General features: G+C 48.5%; 1 protein-coding gene across 5 annotated transcripts in view; it reads left to right on the forward strand.

Moving 5' to 3' along the window:
* AKAP8 (A-kinase anchoring protein 8) overlaps positions 1-22,284 on the forward strand; it is an 816,848-nt gene that overhangs the window by 254,754 nt on the left and 539,810 nt on the right. For all 5 annotated transcript variants that reach the window (XM_069231685.1, XM_069231682.1, XM_069231683.1 and 2 more), the window contains one exon: positions 12,963-13,449. In XM_069231685.1, the coding sequence (XP_069087786.1) occupies positions 12,963-13,449 (487 nt within the window). The remainder of the gene's footprint in view (positions 1-12,962; positions 13,450-22,284) is intronic.

Raw genomic sequence — 22,284 nt, forward strand, 5'->3', positions numbered from 1 at the left:
ATTGGTACTGACGTCCGCACGTCGTCGAGGACCTCTTATTGCCTGTATGACGTCAGACGGCGTCGCGTGGGCTAGAGTGACGTCCTCGTCGACGTGCAGAGACTAGTAAGAAGATTTCCGTCGAATGCTGGCGCCATGGGAGTATTCATTAGGTGAGGAATCCACAGGTAGCTAATGTATCCACCAGAAAAGTCGTTACCGAAGGTAAGTAACTCGTTCTTCAGGAGTTTCCTCCTCCCATCCCTCCCCGTCCCTCGTTTTGTTCAGAAGACCATCTGCTGGTGTTACAGCAGGAGGTTCAGACCCTATTGTCAAAAGGTGCGGTGGAGTTTGTTCCAGAGCAGGAAAGTGGTCAAGGTTGTTATTCAAGATACTTCTTGATTCCCCAGGAAGGACGGTCGTTTGAGACCAATCCTAGACCTGAGGATGTTGAATTGGTTCCTCAAACAGGAGAAATTCAAGATGCTGACTCTAGCGCAGGTACTTCTGACGTTGAACAAAGAGGATTGGATGGTGTCTGTCGACTTGCAGGATGTGTACTTTCATATCCCTATACTCAAGTTGCACAGGAAGTATCTCTGGTTTGTGGTGGGGTCGCAAAACTACCAGTTTGCGGTCCTTCCGTTTGGTCTTACTTCAGCACCTCGAGTCTTCACAAAGGAGATGGCAGCAAGTCTCCGAAGGCAGGGGATATCGGTATTCCCTTACCTGGACGATTGGTTGATCAATTCAAGTCTCCAGAGTTTGTGTTGCGTCACTTGCAGATGACAACTCAGTTGTTGTTCAGGCTGGGTTTGTTGATAAATGTACCCAAATCTCACCTGAAGCCCTCTCAACGCCTCCTGTTCATAGGGGCAGTACTGGATACAACATTGAATCAAGCCTATCCTCCACCTCAGCGGATCCAGGATATTCAGGCGTTGATTCCAGTGTTTCAAAATGGAGTGGTTGTTCCAGTCCTCACGGTTTTACGCCTGGTTGGTCTGTTCGCTTCTTGCATTCTGTTGGTCACTCATGCACGTTGGCACATGAGGGCTCTCCAATGGTGCCTCCGCAGGCAGTGGTTTCCACACAAAGGGGATCTCGAGGAGTTGATAACAATCTCTAGAGACGCTGCAGTAGATTTACGATGGTGGGCTGTGGATGGCAACCTTTCTCAAGGAAGGCCATTTTCACTGCCACCTCTGGTGGCCACGGTCATGACGAATGCTTCCACCCGAGTGTGGGGAGCTCATCTGCGGGACCTGGAGATCAAGGGTCGTTGCTCTCCAGTGGAACAGACTTTTCATATCAATCTGTTGGAATTGCGGGCGATACGTCTGGCTCTCAAGGCCTTCCTCCCGTCCCTTCGTGGTCAGTCAGTTCAGGTCCTGACGGACAACGCTACAGCGATGTGGTATATAAACAAGCAGGGATGAGTAGGGTCGTATCTTCTCTGCAGAGAAGCTCTGCGTCTCTGGTCCTGGCTTCAGGACCATTGGATTTGCTTGATAGCAAATCTGGCCGGGGTGCTCAACGTGCGTGTGGACTCTGTCGTCATCTTTCGGCCGATCACGAGTGGCGTCTCCATCCGGATCTCGTCCTGCACATCTTTCAGATGTGGGGTTCTCCAGTGATAGATCTGTTTGCCACTCGGAGAACGCGCAATGCATGTCATTCTGCAGCCTCCAGTATCCGGTGAAAGGAGCTTTGGGGGATGCGTTTCAGATTTCTTGGTGCAACCAATCGCTTTACACGTTTCCCCCCCATACCTTTGATTCCCTGGGTTCTGAGGAAGCTTCGCCAAGACCGGGCTCTGGTTATTTTAATAGCCCCAGATTGGCCAAGAAGGGTGTGTTACACGGACCTTCTCCAACTATCGCTGTCCTCTGCTTCATCTCCCTCTCTGGGCAGACCTCCTCTCGCAGTCACAGGGGCAGATTCTACACCCCCACCTCCAGAGCCTGCACCTTCATGCCTGGAGGTTTAACGGGGCAACCTGAGTTCCTTTTCTCTCCCACCAGATGTAGTGGATGTTATTTTTTTATTTTTTTATTTTTTCATGAATCTGTTTATTTGCATTTTAGTTCTACATGACAACAAACATGAAACATTTGTGCGCAAAAGAGATAGTATTGTGTAGTTACAATGCTCAGAAATATCTATTCAGACTGAGACAACCAGTGAAATAAAAATGCGGGTAACTTGGCAAGCTACTGCCCAGTCTCCAGTCCCACCGTTGGTCCATGCAAGGACTGAGCTCCAACAGCATACTATTTTCGAGAGAGCCACACTGATACAGAAATAAATGCTTACTCTGATGGCCTCAAGTAATGGACAGCATTGACGAAGGGTTGAACAAAAGCAGTACATGACAAGACAAGTCGCTATGCCAAGTCTCCTCCATTCGCACTATAGCATGAATGTGGCTGGCTGGTAAGCTAATGCTGTAAACAGGTTACAAACAAACAAACAATATAAACAATAACAATTGCTGGTTGCAAAACATATATGCAAGGAACTGTCATGTGGGCACATCCCGCCTAGACTGAGGTCCACTCCGCTTCAGTCCGGTTCAATGGCGGGGGGTTAGAGCCCATCATCAACTTCAGTCAACAACACACTGCTTAACTCCTGCGCTGCATCAGGCCCCTTCAGAGAGCACACACAACGTCCCGTCCCAGCGCACCACACACCTAGCGAACACTCGTCTATGCTAGACCAAGCTCTCCACTTCCGGAGTCCCATTCATATTCCGTAATCACGACATCAACTCCTCCCAGCTAGCCGACAATGGAAACTGATGCAGCCCCAACACCTCTTCCCTCTTCAGCGCCGCACCCTCAGCCCCGGCCCACACCTCAAAGGAGCATCTCCAAGCCTGCAACCTCCGGGGGTCTGGCGACTATCACATGCGGGTCACCAGCCTCTTTGCCGTAATTAGTCCCAGATCCGTGAATCGCCCCGCAGCTCTATGCCTCTTGCCTCTGGGGAAACAGCCCCAGAATGCACGCTTCCCAAGTAAATGGAACCCGCCGAGCTGTGCATTCCGACAGACAGGCGACCACTACTCTTCAGTAGGAGCACAAAGAAGGGCAAGACCACAACATGTATAACAAATCCGTGCCCACAGCACAACAACGGGGACAAACGGCATCCTGACGAGCAAAGTATTTATTCACTCGGGCTGAACTGAGATAAGCTCTGTGGACAATGTAGAACTGAATTAAGCGAAATCTGGAGTTGCGGGGTATGTTACGGTGGTCAGATAGGGCCAACCTCCACTGCGCTTCCAAAATCGAACTGCCCCCATCAAGCCATACGCAGCGCATCGCTCTCCAGGACCGCATGCGCCCGCAGCGCGTCTGCAAACCAGCTGATCAAGCGTCGACCCCCGACCCATCACGTGCAAGTATTGAATCAGCAAATGCGTAGGGGGAGCCACCAACACATCTCCCCATTTGGATCTCAGGGCTCTCAGCAAGGAATTGTATAGCAGGAACTGCCCAGACGGCAGCCCCAGCTCCTGAAGCCGAGCGAACGACAGCAGCTGGCCATCCTCATAAAGATCACCCAATGTGCACAGCTCCACTTCGTGCCACGCGCGCTGCTCCAAGTCCGATGTAATCCTGGGACCTCTTGGCGTGCCCAACAGCGCTAAGGCTGGTGCAAACGGGACCACCCGCCCGGTGAGTTTGAGGGATCTGTGAAAGCGTCTGTATGCCACCCAGAGGAATACCTGTTGCGGGGCCGGCGCACGCGTAAGCGGATTAAATAAATGCTGGATCTGCTGCGCTGACCAGGGGCCACACTCAGACGCAGTATCGGTGAGCTGGACGCCCGCCAGCCACCTAGACACCCACTGAAGCTGAGCGGCCAGGTAGTAGTGCTCTAGATTAGGGACCGCCACCCGTTTCAGGCGGCAAATACAGCTTCTTCAGGGCAACCCTGCAACGGCCTCCATTCCAAATAAAGTCCCGCAATTCTGACTCTAGAGACCTAAAGAAGCCGGGAGGGACATAGTACGGTAGGTTTGAAAAAAAGTACAATAAGCGCGGCAAGACCACCATCTTTAAAAGTGCTATTCTACCAGCTACCGACAGCGGCAGTGTCTTCCAAAAGGACATCTGAGACTTAATTGAAGATACCGCTCTTGTGAGGTTACCATCAATCAGGTCCTTCTCACAATGGTAAACACGAATACCCAAATATCGGATCATACATGGCTGCCACTGAACAGGACTCCCAGCTAATACGAGTCCCGGAGCCCCGGATCAAAGGGGAAGAGTCTCGATTTGGACCAATTGATTTTGAGACCGGATATCATCGCGAAGCGCTGTAACAGCACCCCCATCTTTGGGGGGTGGGGGGGGATCTGCGTGATATCACGGAAGTACAATAGAAGGTCGTCAGCATACAACGATACTATGTGCATACCGTCCCCCAGAGCGATGCCCCAGTCAGTCCCCTCTCCACGCAGAGCCGCCGCCAAGGGCTCCATGGCGAGTGAAAACAGCAACGGTGAGAGAGTGCAGCCCTGTCTTGTGCCCCTGCACACATTGATCGGCTCCAATATCACGCCCCGAGCTTCACCCGAACCTGCGGCCGAGTATACAGCAGCTTCACCAGCCGGGCAAAGGAGGGTCCCACACCAAACCGCTGCAACACTCTGAACAGGTAAGGTCACTCCAGAGAGTCGAAAGCCTTCTCCAAATCCAGGACGTGGCCGCCCGCCCTCGGCCAGTTCCGCCTCGCATACTGAATGACACGAAACAGCCGTCTAATATTATGCGAGGTGCCCCTGGCTGGCACAAACCCGTTCTGGTCGGGGTGGACCAGGTCCGGCACCCTCGGGGCAAGTTGCACCGCCAACACTTTAGCCAGAATTTTGTAGTCTGTGTTCAACATCGCTAAGGGCTGGTAGGATCCCAGTTCCGTTGGGTCCCACCCTGGCTTAGGAACAGACACCAGCAATGCTTCCCTCTGAGAGGCTGACAAGCAGCCCCTCTGGATAGCCTCTTCATACATGTGAAGCAACCGGGGCGCCAGCTGAGCTGCAAAGACCTTTTAAAAGTCAACAGGCAAACCATCCGGGCCCGGGGTTTTACCGGATGCAAGCTCACCAATACTGGACTTTATTTCCTCAAGATCAAGAGGCACCTCAAGCGCTTCCACTTGCTCCTCCTCTAAACATGGAAGCTCCACACCAGCGAGAAAGTTGTTACAGAGACCTTCCGCAGGAGGCGTGTCCGAAGCGTATACCACCCCGTAGTGCTTCGTGAACTCTGCATGTATTTCCCAGGGCGTATGCACCATCCCCCCCACCTGTGATCGAATCTTCACAATCGTCCCCTGTCGCAGTCACGACGGGTCAGCCAAGCCAGAAGCTTGCCCGCCCTATCGGCCGAGGCATGGGTTCTCGCGGAATGCGCGGTATAATTCAAACAGCGCAACCGCTCAAGTAACGACCGGGGCACAGCGCGAGCCGCAGACAACCTCTGGTCTTCCGTCAGACCACCAGCCACCTCGCCCTCCAGACGCAGCACAGAACGCTCCACTTGGATCAAGTCACCCTCAATGGAGCAGCGCAGATTACACTGGGTCCCCAGGCAATGCCCGCGGATAAAAACTTTAAAGGCATCCCATTCCAACAATCCCGACGAGGCTGTGCCTTCATTGTGTTCAAAGTACTCCGGAATCGCAACGCCCAGCGACGCCCAAAAGGCAGCATCTTCCAACAGTTCCGGTCTCAACCGCCAGGTGGGAACCGCTGGAGGAGCAGAGTCCCAACTCACTCGCAAGTAGCGTGCGTACGCCCCAGGTAATCAGTGTCTACAATCACTGGAGCCAGATTCTGAGTGCAAAACATCCTATCTAAACACACATGCAGGGAATGCGGAGCATAGTAGAATGAGTAAACCCTAACCCCGGTATGGCGCTGCCTCCAAATATCAACCAACTGCCAATGATGGGCCCATGACACTAGACCACGCGCGGCCGTCACAACCGGAGACGTGGGCAACGGAGGGAAGGAACGATCCAGATCAACATCAAGGACACTATTGAAGTCCCCCCCCAGCAACCATGGGAACTCACTCCAGCCCACAAAGTGCTGGGATAATCCGCGCAGGAAAGAGGTCTGGTCTACGGTCGGAGCATAGATGGAGCCCAGCACCACAGCATGACCCGCCAGCCGTCCTCGGATCAGGACAAATCTGCCCTGTGGGTCTAGGATCCGCTCCTCCGCCACAAAGGGAACTCCCGCTCGAATCCAGATCAAGGTGCCCCTAGCGTACGCCGAGTGACCCGTCGCATAGAGTTGCCCCCTCCAACGGTGCTGCAATCGGGGGATCTCCGAGCCCACCAGGTCCGTCTCCTGCAGAAACGCCAAATGGATTGAGTGCCTTCTAAGATAGGAGTAAATAGCATATCGGCGCTTGGGGTGTGTATGCCCCTCACATTCCATGTGAATGCAGTGTATGAAGACATGACATAAGTAGCCCACCGCCCCCATCCACAGACACCCGGCTCCACCGCATAGCGCCATAACCCGCATTAAAAGTGGCCTAACCTCCGACCGGATGCTCTGTGTATGTCTTCCAGCATAACCAAAACATATCCAATACCATCAGGGCAGTTAAACAGGTCGCCGCCCAAACCCAACAACAAGAACAGTAACGTGCAACAACACAACCACTCATTGTGTATCTCCACTAGTAGGAGTATGAGGTAGGCCAATCCCACAGGCAGACAATCCCTACGTGAATCGCGCTGCCTGGCTATGACAGATAATGGTGAGGGGGACAGTAAGGGGAAGATCGGAAGAGGGGGAGACCACTCATCAGCTATAAGCATGAGCAGGAAACGAGGACAGGCTCATACCCAGCAACCACTTGTACAGAGCCCGAGGTCAGGGGTCCATATTAGACGATCAAATCGGCCATCCAATCACAACATCGAGCACACTGACTAGACTCAAACACATACAACAGGCCAGGTGCACAATCCCAGCGGTGCATAATTTCCCAACACAGCAGCCTTTAAAAAAGTTAATCCGCTGTGGCAGGTGTGACAGGTGGGCCCTCAACGAGGCCCAATTTGGAGAATCGATCAGGCGTGGTGGGTCGGTCACTGGGTAGCTCAAGATTTCAGTCTCCGATTCTGACGCCAGCGGGGAGGCACTAATAGCCGCGGCCGAGTGAATCGCCTCTCTCCTCTCCTGTATGAGCTTCCCCAAGTCTGGTGCATGTGCTGCAGATCCCGCACCAGCTTCGCCTCTCTCTTCCGGGCACGTCTGGCCCAATTGCGTTTACTATGCAACACCGGCACCTTTCGCCTCTCTGTCCGGCCCGAAGCACGGCCCGTAGACTCGAGCCACTCCCATGCTGCCTCAGGCGTGGAAAAAAAGTGTTACTTGTTCTCAGCCACGATGCGCAGCTTGGCAGGAAATAGCAAGGAGTAGTTTAGGCCGAGAGACCTAAGTCTGCGTTTCAAAGGCAGAATGGATGCCCGATATCTCTGCACCGCTAGAGTGTAGTCCGGGAACAGCAAAATCTGCGCATCATCCACCCGGGGGGGGGGGGCGGTGAGGCACGCACAGTGCGGAGTATGACATCTCTATTCGCATAATGGAGGAGGCGGATGATGAACGGACAAGGACCACTCCCCGGCGGCCTGGGCCACGTAGATATCCGGTGTGCTTGCTCCACAGAAAAAAAGGGGGTGAGCATGCCCACTGGCATCAGTTCCCCCAGCCATCTCTCCGAGTAGGCCACCGCGTCCTGGCCTTCAGTGCCCTCCGGAAGGCCAACCACCCGAACATTATTCCTCCTGGAGTGCCCCTCTGCATCCTCCACTCGATGCTCCAATTCAGCTACACGGGCCAGCACATCCTCCATCTCCGATTTCAAGCGGAAGGTTGTCGGCGTCAGATCGTCCACCCTTGCCTCAATTTCACCAGTTCTGTCTGCCAGCTTACGGTGATCAGCATGCAGTAGTACAAGGTCGCTAGTCACCTTGTCTATTTGGCTTCTAATGTCGTGCGGGCCTGCTCCAGCGAGTCTCCAATGCGCTCCACCGCAGCAAGGACCGCATCTAGCTTCTGGCTGTCCTGCACCGTTGTGTCCTGTGCCCTCCCAACTCCAGTACCAGAACGCAAGCGTCCCGTCCCCGCCATGTTATAGGTCTCGGGTAGGTTCCACCCGCTCTCGGGGCGACACTCGCCGTCTCACCACCGGTTGCACCTAAAATGTTCCTTCAACTGACCCCAATTTGCACTGAGGGTCTAATGCAAGAGTTTGCCACCAAGGGCGCAGCTGTCCGATGCCGAATGGTGCAGCCAATGTCCACCTCCAACACCACACTCCCAAAGCCCAGCGACAACTGTCTCCGCCTCAGCCGGTACCAAGGGTGATCCTCCACACTGCACCTTTAAATGGCAGCTTACCCCGCAGGGCCCACAGCTTCTCCACTCCCACAGCTGCGCGAGGGGATATATCCTGGATCAGGCCGGGCCCGCTTGCTGGGGTCACCAGATCGTCACCACCCGGCAGCACGAGCAGCCCAGCCCTCGGGTGCTGCCCCTCTGGGGTCTGTACACCCCCTCCAGCTCCGCGGGCTCCACCGCCTGCCTCCAAGCCCGCAGAGGGATCCGCCAAGTCTAGGGCGGGCGCGGGTTAAATTCAGCAATCAACTCCGGATCCGACACGGCCCCGATCACCTCACGGCCACCAACAGCCCGGGCGTGCTCCAAAAGAGGCGCCGGCCCCGCAAGGCGTCCTCCCTCCTCCGACGCTCTTAGGCGGGCCTCGCCCAAGGACCACCGTGTCCTCACCAGGCCCAAGAAGGCCGCACAGGCCCGGCCCGGGTTCCGGGCCGGCCCCCGGTGGGGTGCCCACCAGCAGCCTGCACCTGCCGCTCACCTCTCCTCCTTCGGGCCGTCTCCTCCTCCACCAGGACAGCAGCAGCCGCGCAGCAGCACCTCCGCGGGCCGCTCCAACACGCGGCCTCCGTCTATGCCGCACGCGCCACTCCGCACAGCGCGGCAACACCGCTGCTCGGCTCAGCAGGCCCCGGCCTACACGACTCCGGTCCGAGCCGCTCGCTATCTGACCCGGAAGGCAAGCCGCCAGTCCAAACCCGGACACCCGCGGGGCCTCACAGTTCCTCTGCCCCCTCAGATGACGCCGGATAAGCTGGGCACGGAGCTCGTTCAGCTCGTGTCCGCCATGTTTAGCGGCTCGGCCACGCCCCCCCTGTAGTGGCCAGGCGACACTCCACTAAGTCAGTTTATGCTGGCAGGTGGGCAAAATTCGTTACTTGGTGTGGAGAAAAGCAAATTGATACTTTGAAGGCCCACCTTCCTGATATTTTATTATTTGCTTTGGACTTAGCAAAGAGGGGTTGTGCAGTGGCTACGGTTAAGGGTCATTTAGCTGCTCTGTCAGCCTTTCTTTGCCTCCTTGATCAGCCCTCATTATTTAAATCACCTATTGTGGTTAGGTTTCTTAAGGGTTTACTTAATAAGTTTCCTCCCACTCCTTTTCATGTGCCTCAGTGGGACCTAAATCTTGTTTTAACCTTTTAAATGGGGTCTCCATTTGAGCCCACACACTCTTGCCCGTTAAAGTTTTTAGTGCTTAAAACAGTTTTTCTTATTGCCATAACCTCGGCTAGGTGGGTTAGTGAGCTTCAAGCTCTTTCTGTTAAACCCCCTTTACCTTGTTTTTCCTAGATAAAGTGGTGTTGAAAACCAGGGCGGCTTTCCTGCCAAAAGTTGTCACTCCTTTTCATATAGGGCAGACTATTACCCTTCCATCTTTCTACCCTCCTCCTCACCCCTCGAAGGAGGAAGAAAGGCTTCACCACTTGGACCCTAAAAGGGCGCTTAGTTTTACATTGAAAGGACGGAGGACTTTAGCCTGGCAGATCAGCTGTTCGTGGGGTATATTGTACAGAGGCAGGGCAGAGCAGTCCATAAAAGAACAATCTCCAGGTGGGTTATCCTTTTTTTCAAGATCTCCTACTCGTTGGTGAAAAAGGTTCCCCCTGAGGGTATCGGAGCGCATTCTACCAGGGCTAAGTCTGCTACTTCAGCCCTGGCAAGGGGGATTCCGGTGGTGGATATTTGCAAGGCAGCAACTTGGGCATCCCTCCACACCTTTGCAAAGCATTATTGCTTGGACTCTGAGGTTCGGAGGGACGGTCATTTTGCACGATCTGTATTGCAGGATTTCTTGGTGTAATCAGGCAGGCACCAACCTCCGAGTGTGGTACTGCTTTGGGACTCTATTCATAAGGTGAGGAAACCACAGGTAGTTGTATCCATCAGAAGAACAAGCTACTTACGTTCGGTAACGTTTTTTCTGGTGTATTCAATAGCTACCTGTGGATTCCTCATAGTCCTCCCCGCCGCCCCGTTGACCTGTCTGATTGCACTAGGATATGTGGTTGTATAGATGTGTGTGTGTGTGTGTGTGTGTGTGTATATATATATAGATATTTTTTTTTTTCTGTATATATAAATGATGGTTTTGATTATATTGCATCATGAAGGTTTTGTGTATATATGTATTTATTGGAGTTATTTTGGAGTCGGTTTCCACCTGTTCGCCTCAGTCACATAACAAATGGGTGAAACTGATGTCAACACGCCGGCGAGGACCTTTTATTGGCACGGTGACGTCAGACGGAGTCGCGTGGAGCTGTGCAATTGTGACGTCGACGTGGAGAGCTGGGAAGAAGATTTTCCGTTGGATGCTGGCGCAAGGGTGAATTCATAAGGTGAGGAATCCACAGGTAGCTATTGTATGCACCAGAAAAAACGTTACCGAAGGTAAGTAACTTGTTCTTCTGTCTTTGAAGTAGGCAAACTACAGAAGAAGTCTTTCTAGTGCACACAACCCTACCTTTCCCTGCCCTGACCCAAGGCATAGTCCAGGGGGTTGGAGACTACTTTGTGTGAGGACAGTCACAGCCCTATTCAGGTGCAAATGTCGACCCCTCCCACTGCTGTAGCTCAGGAAGACCCATCAGGTGATGGGCTATGAGGATATGCAGGGCACACCTCAGCTCCCTTTGTGTGACTGTCTAAAGTGAATACACAAACAGCCCGATTGTCATCCTGACCCAGAAATGTATTCAGCAGACAGTCAGAGGCGCAGAATGATTAAACAAGAAAATGCCCACTTTCTAAAAGTGGCATTTTCAAACTTACAATCTAAAAAACAACTTCACAAAAATAAATATTTTTAAATTGTGAGTTTAGAGACCCCAAACTCCATAGCTCCATTTGCTCTTAATGGGACTTTACACTTAGAAGATATTTCAAAGCAATCCCCATGTTAACCTATGGGACAGATAGGCCTTGCAATAGTGTAAAATGAATTTAGCAGTATTTCCCTTTCAGGATATGTAAACCACACCAGTACATGCCCTACCTTCTAAATACACTGCACCCTGCCGATGGGGTAGCCTTGGGCCTACCTTAGGAGTGACTTACATGTGGTAAAAGGAAAGGGATCGGCCTAGCAAGTGGATGCACTTGCCTTGCCAGGTCGAAATGGAAGTTTAAAACAGTGGCAAGTCTGAGACATGTTTACAGGGCTACTCATGTGAATAGCACAATCAGTGCTGCAGGCCCACTAGTAGCATTTGATTTGCAGGCCCTGGCCACACATGGTGAACTATACTATGGACTTACAGGTAAATCAGATATGCCAATCATGGATTTAGCCATCACCAATACCATTTATACAGCGAGTACTTGCACTTTAGCAGTGGTCTGCAGTGATAAAGTGCTCAAAAAGCCAGCAAGACGAAATTTAGCACAGGATCAAAAACAGAAGGTCATAAGCAATAAGACATGGGAAACCAAGCCAAGAGCTTACTGATCTAACAGTTAGCCTGAGGGGGTTCAGTTGTGGTGCGCCTAGAGGCCAGCAGTGCATTGTTCATTAGTGGGGCTCACTCCAGAAGGGTAAACGGGTTGATGCATAAAACCAAATTGATATTCTCAGCCCGCACCTCCCCACCAGTCCTCACAGGGCTCACAGTCCCGCCACATCAGAAGAAAAAAGGAGGGTGGACAAGATGTGTCCTGCCCAGGGGCACTTTTATTGTCAGTGGTGGTTTCAGCGAGGACCCTCTGCTGCTGTAAACAGACCTCACTGTTGCCTCAGCACTGGCAGACAGGCATTGTGTAAGAGTCTAGATCGGGACGGGGAAAGCTGTGAGCCCGAGCTGTGAGCCGGTCGACACACTGCTCCTGCTGCTTATTTTCCCCCCGCCACCAGGCCACAAAGACCTACTTCTTGCCCTGGGTGGGGGCTCCATTCCAATTGGTTTGGGGGGGGGGGGGGGGAGGAGAGTGGGTGCTCCTTCTCACAGGTCCCATGTTCACCCTTCCGGGGTGCTTAAGGCCACAAGCCTTGTAGGTTCAGGAGGGCACCAGCGTTAATGTGCACCCAGGCCCACAGTGCATCTCAATGCCCCTCCAGTGGGCACCTCTTGCCACCATCTTGGGATCAGGCAGCTCAAACCAGTCGACAGTTTCAGGCCACCAGAGGCAAAGCACAGAGGTGCGCAGCTCAGTAACTGCAGTAGCTGAGACAGGAGCTGTAATCCGCCAGGTTGCCCTGCTGGGAGCTTTAACTTTAGTTGGTGGATGACCAAGGGATCCGGAGCACTCTAGGAGTTCGACCGCGATCTTGAAGCCCCAAGCCACTCCCCATCAACATTTTAATTATTGATATTTTGCTACAGACATGTATGCCGTTTTTATGGATTAAATATTCTAATACATCAGTTATTGTATTGAACCTGACCTTTAGCCTACCTTTTTACAGTTTCTGTTGGTAGGGCCAGGCTTGAGGCTTAATATTTGTGTCAGGATTGGTTTATCTGATGTTCTGTTGTAGTGATTTTGATTAACTGTAGAAGTAAAGGAATGATACTAATGATTGGATTCTTTGCTTACTATTCAGCTCTTTCAGGTTTGATGCTTTTGAATCCTACGATGTAGGGCGTCCCATGAATAACTGCGATATGTTCAGTCCTGGCTTTAATTACCCTGATTCTGGAGCTGGTCATAACAGTTCCTTCGGCAGCCACATAGACACCTCTGGGAACCTCCGGGATCAGTCCTTCAGCAGAGGGCGTGACCACTTCAATGCCAGCAGAGGAAGAGGCCAGATGCGACCCCGCAGTCGTGGAAATGCTTTCAACCGCAATGAACACTTCATGCCATCTTCAAGTTCAGAGCGACTGTCAGCCCGCTGGAATGAGCTGAACTTCATGGGTGGACGGGGCATAGGTGCACATGGGCGCAGTCCAAATAGGCTTCCATCGCTGTTCTCCCAAGCCATTGGTCCTGATTATGGAAGGATGGAAATGCAGGGAGTAGGAAGATTTTGTGGCAATATGCCATTTGGAAATGGCAGACAACGAAACAGGATGCGGGATAAGGACCAAGTGAGTAGCTCATCAATTTTATACCTATCTTTCATGGAAGGAGCCTGGGAACATGTGTCTTCTATTTAAATGGCTCTTTCTGATTTTACTATTTTATCCAATAGGCTGGGCACCTTTAAGTCAGTTGTAGGGTGGGGTGTCTGCAAAGTTGGGGATAGGACGGCAGCTGCTAAACTGATTTTGAATTGCATTCGTGGTTTTATTGTCTGATTCTTTTTAAACCTATAGAATTGTTAAGGTGCTCCATGTTTTCAAATTTGAATACTGCCATTACAGCAGATGATCTGGTGTGCTTCTTATATTGTTGATCTGTGTGACTTGGAGAATACCTCTGTAAACCTGACAGGATAAATACTCTAAAACATGCAATATGCATTTGGTGCATCCATGTTATTGCATTGCTGCATTGCACATGTGGGAACTATTATGCTTTATTATCATTTGTTACATTAGACTAGTATTTGTTTCAGCACTCGCTAGCATCCCTTTGTCCTCTTTAGGACACATGCCCAAAACCAGTGCTAAAGTTAAAGTAGGACAGCTTGGAATCTTGTTCATCCAGCCTTGATCGGTCAGTGATGTATATTTTTGGTGCATAGCCTTAATCTAGCAAAGCATTTCAACAAAATATAAAACGTCATGGATAAAGTAATTACAAAATACACAAATACAGTACAATACAGTTAGTTAAAACACAGTGAAAGAACATGTGCAAAGTATCTGATTAATAAGGTACCTTGTAATACAATATGACTAAAATATCAGTTAAGTACAGAATGCAGTTCTGTCTAGAAATAAAGCCTATGCACTAAAGGAGTACAGTTGGACATGATTGATCCTTCCACTCTAAACTAGTATACACAAAATCTCCACAACAATCTCCATCATTAAAAATGCAGTTTCCCGCCTGGTGAGTATTTGCACTGCAGATAGGTGGAGGCTTTGACACTAGCCATAGTCCTCAATGTCCACTGTTCTTCCTCCTATTCCCAACAGACCACATTATATGCAGCCTTGGAGCTAAGCCTAGTCCCTTCTTTGCTATACCATAACTCAATCATGCTTACTTTGTTTAGTAATAAGCACGGTGTGATAACCTAGGGTTCTCACCACATCACTAAAAGTGTCCTAAAGATAGCCAAGTGTTGAGCCTCAGAACTGGAGCCAGTGCAGGCTCCCTCCACTCGTCCACACACTCAATGTGATTTCCTGCATAATGGGATCTTCATCTGTGGTCCTAAACATTACAATAATTATAATTTGCTTCCAGATATAAAATAAGAGTATCAAGATGTATGTTCATATCTAAAAAATAAATAAGAGGGTGAAGAGTGCAACATGTCCAGTTGTTTCGGAGAATCCTCCAAATGCCTGTCGTAGGCAAGATTGTTTTAAAATTTTAGGATTTTTGCACCCAAAAAATCTCAAAACTACATTACAGCACCCATACATCAACTGCTGCCTATATGCCTAAGCAAAAGGAAAAGTGCAGCCTGATAGCTGTACATTAGAAGAGAGTGCCTGGAAAGTGCCAGGATCTTCCACTGCCCCTGATGCCTTGTACTGGCAGTCGCCTCAGAGCCAAATAATGGAAGCTAGGATAACATTTCTGATATTTTTATACTGGATGGCGGAGTAAAAAAAGTCAACGGGGGGGGGGGGAAATGGCTATTCATGGCTTCACTGTAGAATCCGAAAATACAGAACCCGATCTGCAAAGTTAGTAAATATTGCTTCTCAATCATAGATCTGCATTAATCATAAACAATAGACTAAAATAGCAAGCTTAAAGCACCATAACCATTGCAGCTCTTCGGCTTTAGGATTAAAAACTGTATCTAAAATGAAAAACTGAATTAATTTGAAACCGGGTTAAACAAAAAGGTCCCTTAGAGTAGGTTGACCAACACTAGTCTGCTTATATTTCCGAATCAAGACACAATGTCTCTCATGGCAATGTGGACTGATTTCCAAGTGGCCACCCAGCAAATGTCTTAAGAAGGATGTTTCTTAGCCAGGTTGGGATGGGTGCTTTCTATATAGTCTAAATCTGAGACTCCTTTGCAGGGGTTTAATAGCCAATTGATGACATAGGGCCAACAAGACTATGATCCAAAAAGAATAGACTCTTATATCTACATAACATCTTAGTCTTATCAACATAAAAACTAAGAACTCCTCTGACATCCACAGAACGTAATGAAGTCTCTGTTGGTGTAGACAGATTGTTGTAGAAACTGAGAGAATAATGATCTGGTTAGTATGAAATGCTTGATAAACCTTAGGAGGGAAAGAAGGATAGCTTTTTATTACTCTCCCTTTTGCATGAAACAAAGAATAAGGTTAAAACGATGAAAGGGCTTGAATCTCATAAACCCTACAAGCTCAAGTGATAGTCACTAGAAAAACAATCTTCCAAGAGCGATGCTGCAGTGAAGCTTTGAATTGGTCAAGAAGTGGGCCTATTAATTTTGAGAGTTCCTAATTGAGCTCTTAAGGAAGAGTAGTTTCTTCAGGCATTCCAAATGATCTTTAATAATAGAACTTTAAGTAGGGATAGTTCATTAGGACCCTTCCTGTAAGCAGTTAAAACAGCAAGTTGATAATTTATGGACTAAAACTGCAACTTTTATTAGGCCAAATGTGACTGGTATGACAGAATCACCCCCTTTTGGTGTGAGAGAGTTTGGGTTGTACTCTTTCTGCTGACAATATAAGCACATTTTCTTCCATTTAAAGGAATGGCAGGTCCTAGTCAAGGGTCACTTAGCCTCCCATAGAATATCCATGAATGACTGGGGAAGATTTAGATACCAATATTGTGTGATCTCAGGAGCATTGCTGTGAAATTCAGGTTTGGGTGGAATTTCGTACCCTGCAATCTTGTGAGTACGTTCGATTTGCATGGCACCCTCTTGGATGGCTTTATTGAAAACGGTAACCAGGGGAAGACACCAGGGCCATGCTAGATAGAGGCCTGAGAGAAGTGAGATCTCAGAGACCCTTTGCAGCTGGGGAGCAGGAAATCCCTGGGCCCGACTGGGTTCTCCCTCTAAGTTTTTCAAACTTATGAAAAGCCACATTCTGGGAACCCTAATAATGTTGTTTCACGACAACACACCTGAAGGAATCCTTCCTAGGCACCATCGGCAGGCAAACAACATAGTCATGCACAAGACGGAGGGGAACAGCTGAAGGTTTGTGCCTCATGCAGGCTGATCTCACTCAATGTCAAGACAAAGGTTTTGGTGACAGTCTTGACCAACTGCCTAGGTCAGATAGTGGGTACCCTACTAGCGCGAGACCAAACATGCTTTGTGCCATACAAGGCAACCAGGCATATTCTTCTACAGCTATTTGTTGCCTAGCCTGCAGATTCCTCATGTGAGAACCAGCAGTGTTGATGGCCCTTGATGTTGAAAAGGCAGGGATGTCCGCTGGGCCCTGTGCTGTTTGCAGTGGTACTAGAGCCACAAGTGGCCTGGGTGAGATGTGACACCCTCATCGGGAGTCTGAGGTGGGAATCCAGCCTGTATATGGACAATGTTGTATTGCATCTGGCCAATCAGAGTGCTCCATCCCAAGATTTCCTGAAATCTCGGGGTGGTTCACCAAATAGTCTGGAGTACATATTAACTGGCATAAGTAGATCTTGCACACCTTGACGAAGTAGAGGTCTGTACCCGACTGGGAATGCCCACTGATGTGGGAAATGACCAGGTTTACCTACCTGCGGGTGTCCGTGATGGCCAATCTAGCACTGTTTTACAGCCTCAACCTAGATAGAATACTGGAGGAATGCCAGAGGAATGTGGACCACTAGAGGGGTCTATCCCTGTCTTTATTGGCCATTGGGCAGCCCTCTATAAACTGATATACCTGCCCAACTTTTTGTATCTCCTGCAGAACTATCTCTTCAAAATTTCCGAACACTTCTATCAGTCAATGGACAGAGTAGCAAGATTAGTGCTGTGGGATGAGGGGGCTGCGAGGATAGCCTTGTCCACACTGAACAGTAAACCCAAGGATAGGGGATGGTGCTTCTGAATCTCCCCCACTATTGCTGGGCGTCCCAGGACTGGTCGTTAATGACTGGACCTTTGTCCTGCAGTGGGAACTGTCACTCCTGAATAATAGTAGGGCAAATTACTTGAGGGATATGAATGGCTACTGTACAGTAGAAACCACTTGACGACACTCCGTCTGATGGCCATTGTGGTCCTCATTAGGATAATGCCAAAGAGACAGCCAGGCTGGAGAGAGAGAGAGAGGGACCCTGGAGACCCTTTGTGGGAGACTGACATTCTTAGAAACCTCAAAACGTGGCATGCCACCGAAAATGGGACCTCCTCAGCATTTCTAAGCTGGGAGACATATGGATGAGTGACTATTAAAATTCCCTGATATACAGACGTTCTATGACCTCTCAGGGAGGTAAGTATCTGCAATATCCTATGTAGCTATGCAGATTTACTGCAGGGCACAGCGGTAGACTCTATACTATGATATAAAGTCTAGGGGCAGCCCCTGATGAAACACACCATATCTCAGATCTACAACACCGTGCTGTCACACAGCCTTCCCCGCTGACCAATCTGAGGGAAAAGTGGGGGATGGGACCTTGGGACTCAGATGTATGGGCGAGGCATGCTGATACCCTACAGTGGGGGTCATATGGGCAAGCTTCTGTCTGGTCCAGCTAAAGATCTTTCACAGGTCCTACTGTACAATGACAAAAATCTACTGCATGGGGTGGATAGATAAAAAGCTCTGCCTGTGTTGCTGCAAGCAGCAGAAAAGGACGCTACTACTCACCCTCAGGCACTGCCGCAGAATACAGCGATACTGGCTGGTGGTCACATGCACATTTTTCTCTGCAATGGGGGGGATCTGGTCCTCACCCCACAGTTGGTGGCTGTGGGAATTTAAGAAGAACAAACCTTAAACAAGTACACGCTCCTGTGTAATGTCTCACTGGCAGTGGCGAGACGTGACATATTCTGACACTGGGTTGAATTTGTTGGTTCTTAACCTAACCCTCTGGGAAACTAAAATGGAATGGTGCATGACTGCAGAGGAGATGGTTTACTTGTCTTGAAGCTGTCTCGAAATTTGCTGGAGTATGGGATCCCTGGTGTACTCGGGAGCGTGCACCGAGCTGAGGGATAGACAAAGCCAGAAGCAACAGCCCAGGGATGGACATGGAAGGAGGCACATACCCAAGTCCTATCTTGGAGTAACTAGACATGAGGCCTGTATGAGAAGAGGGGAAAGTCCAATTGTGAACAGTATTCTCCTCCCTCTGTGCCCACTGCAACACCACTGTAGATGTAATCCTTGCGGAGTGTCCTGTCTTGTATGCCTATTGTTTCAGTGTTTTTGGTCCACTGTTTCAATGTTTTGCACATCACAAATGCAAATAAAATATTTTAAAAAATCATTCCTTTCTCCCCAACACTAGTTAGTAAATGGTCCCCGAAAGCTCAACACCTTACAGCACCAACCCTATTGCTGTTACCCTTTAGGATTCCTGTCTTACCCCACTGCATTCCTCCCTAGCTGTGCCCTAAGACTAGCTCCAGTGCAATGTTCATAAACATTTCTGTTTATGGACCTTGCAGTTTAATCTCTCCTAAAAGCAACTTCTAAAGTAATCAGCTCAGCAACTTTATCATTTGACATCATTTGAAAATAAATCAATATTGGAGTGGTAAACAATTGATATTATGCGTAACATGCTGTACAGTGAGCTTTGATGTTATTGTTGAGTTGGTGTAATAAAGTCAAAGCCAGGACACAAGCCAACCTGACTGCCATGTCATTGTTGAATAGCTTTGTCTGCTCTACATTCCTTCCATATTTTACCTGGTCACACAATACCACATACAGTGAGAACAAAAGCTTCAGCAAGGTGGGATCAGTGACTTGTGCTGCTACATTTCTGTCTGCCTTTTAAAAGCAGACTTTTGGTCAGTAAACATAAGATAGATCATGCTCTATCAGAACTTAGCAACGGTCACAAAAATGTTAAACAGTTGCATGACTTGGTCAGTCATGTTTATCCCAATATGAAACCTTGCTTGGGCGTCATTCAGTAAATGCCACACAATCTAAAGGTTAAATCATTAAATGACAATCTAACATATTTTGCATTGGGAGTCGTTCAGAGAAAGTGTTATACTACACTTGATTTTGAGCTTTTCTCGTAAATTGGAATTATTTTCCCCTCTCAGCTGTTACATTGGCCAGTTTAAAAAAAACAAAAAAAAAAAAAAAAAACGAACAAATTACGTTTTTGCTATGATGTAAGTCAGTAGAAGCTGTAGGGAAGCCCACTGCCTTGCCCATTTTTGGAGACTTAGTAGCTTGACCCACTCCCCAGTTCAAAATGGCCGGAAAGCAGTTGTGACTCATGCATAGAGGATTGTATTAGAGATTTGATTTTGAACAATTGTGTTCAGTGACTGAACCAAATGTGGATCAAAATATAGCACAATGATATTTACATCACAACTATTGCAGTTTGAAGGAGCGGATTGTAAAGAGAGCGATCCAAATACCTCAATCATTTTTTTTCTTTACTTTTTATTTGCTAATTTATATTACCCTCACCACACAGCTTGTAAAATTATCGTTCCTGGCTCAAAGAGCTTTGAACAAACAATTGTTTTGTCAAGTGACATCTGCTTTTGAGACAAGGAAATTTGGCACTAGCCAAGAGAGATAGTCCTAATTAGCTCTGCACCCATTGTTAATGATGTTGATCATAAGCTTGATACTTTGTTTGTGTCCCAAGCAGAATTACAAGGGCTATCAATCCATCAGAAAAGCATATCTTCAAATTCAAAATGCTGAAGGAGTAGGAGAATAGTTCTCTAATGAAGGGCCTCCGATTGGGTCACCCTCTAATTACTTTATACAATCAATAGGACACTTGGGATTACATGGGTAGTATCTGCGACCCCTAACTGCTGGAAAGCAATTCTTGGACGCTCACAATCACCCTGTCAGTGAGGAAATACTTCAAAATGTATGACATATTTCCATGCTCTGCAATTGCTAAACATGTAATTTATATTACTGCTTCTAACTCTTACTATAAAGGGTCTAGAGAGAACATCCTTCTTGAAATGAACATTGCTTGCCCGTAGAAAACTTTAAGCCCCCATTTGTCAGTTTGGAGGCATTCGGTGCACAAATACCGGTCAGGCAGAATTTCTGATATTGGTGGGAATCTGCAATATGAATCTATTCAATTACAAGTTGCCTTGGAATGGGCAATAACTGTGTGGACACGGAGTTACCAGCTGAATGTCAACACAGTATTCCCAATTCCAAGGAGTTTAATATAGATATTTATCATCTGCTCTGAGCATGTGTAAATGTCCACAGGACCTCTGTGGAGATGAGGAAGTGAGACGATATTGCAGTTCAGGTAGAGCTAGAGAGAATGTCACCTGGAAGGGGAAGTATTATATAATCTCTCTATTCTCCGACTGAGCATTGGTGGGGGCTGGGAAAACCCTCCAGGCTGCAGTGCAGTGTTTTCCCCAAAATGAGTTTACTAGATGTATTTAATGATCCTGTGTCCCCGCTTCTGGGGGCAGACAAACTAGTACACTGATAACAGTGTAGAGCAGAATTTCATATGGCAACTCCAGTCCCTACTAAATGTACTCAGGACCTACATCTGTAAACTATACTCAACCACTCATATTCCTCTTCCATTGGAACGCAAAATAGTTGTTCCTTTTGACCGTTAAAATCACAGATTTCATTCACATTGAATACACCCCCTCCAAAAGGCTCTTCAAAGTTACTGATCCAAGTTTATATTTTGCAGACCAGTTGTTTGTACTAAAGTCAAACAGAACTCTCCCAATGACAACAATATGAAAAATGCATTTAAAGTCTAAGCATCCTGTGTCTATACTAACACACATGGAGAGACCAGGCCTTGTCCTCCTCGGGTTTGACTGTACCACACTCAACTGATACTGACTGTGGGGTGAGCCCTCTGTTCCTCTGAACCTGTAATGTTACAAAATGGATCTGTTGACCGAGCTTTTCCAATATCTGGGCATATATGTGATGCGTCATTGGGAGCAATGTTTCAATAGAAATCTTAGGAGAATTATCTGTGCTTTCTGGAAAGATGGGAACTGGTGGTGTGCATTGCCCCTTACTCTGCTGGGCCTAGCCGCCATGTTCAGGTCTTCTGTTGGGCAGCACAGCTGGTGGTGGTAAATGACTGGGCGTTTGCCCCTCCAGATTTATGAGCTAGAACGCACCCAATTTACTGGCCGCTCCTGTCTTCATTTTTGTATATGGAGGAAAGGGCAATAGAGGCCTAGCAAAGAGCCACAGGCTGTGTGGGCTGGGCATTTAAGTTGACACGTGAGCTGCCACTCTAGGAGGGTGCATGGTTGAAAGATTAGGAAATGAAGGGGCTTTGTAGCCTGACACCTGCTGGGGGACCTTACGTGTAGGAGATCTCCTTGACGGAGGCGAGTTGGTGTTGTTTGCATCACTCTGTTGAGAGTACTCTATGAATAACAATTCCTGAAGTATTTGTTGTTTGGTTCATGGTTGGAGTCCGACTGCTTTGGTATTTACGAAATACGGAACAAGAAAATAAATAAATATATTTTTTTAAAAACTTTACAAACAACTTGAAGAAAACGTGGCCCTTTTCACAAAACTCTTGAGTGATTGTAAACAAAAACACTTTATAACATATTTTTGTAAAATACAATACATTTTTAAAAAGAGCTTTGTGTATAGTTCAAAAGTGCACATGCAATGCGATAAAAGTGCATAAAAAACGGTAAAAGG

Source organism: Pleurodeles waltl, chromosome 4_2 (assembly GCF_031143425.1).
Source record: "Pleurodeles waltl isolate 20211129_DDA chromosome 4_2, aPleWal1.hap1.20221129, whole genome shotgun sequence".
In the NCBI taxonomy this organism is placed as follows: Eukaryota; Metazoa; Chordata; class Amphibia; order Caudata; family Salamandridae; genus Pleurodeles; species Pleurodeles waltl.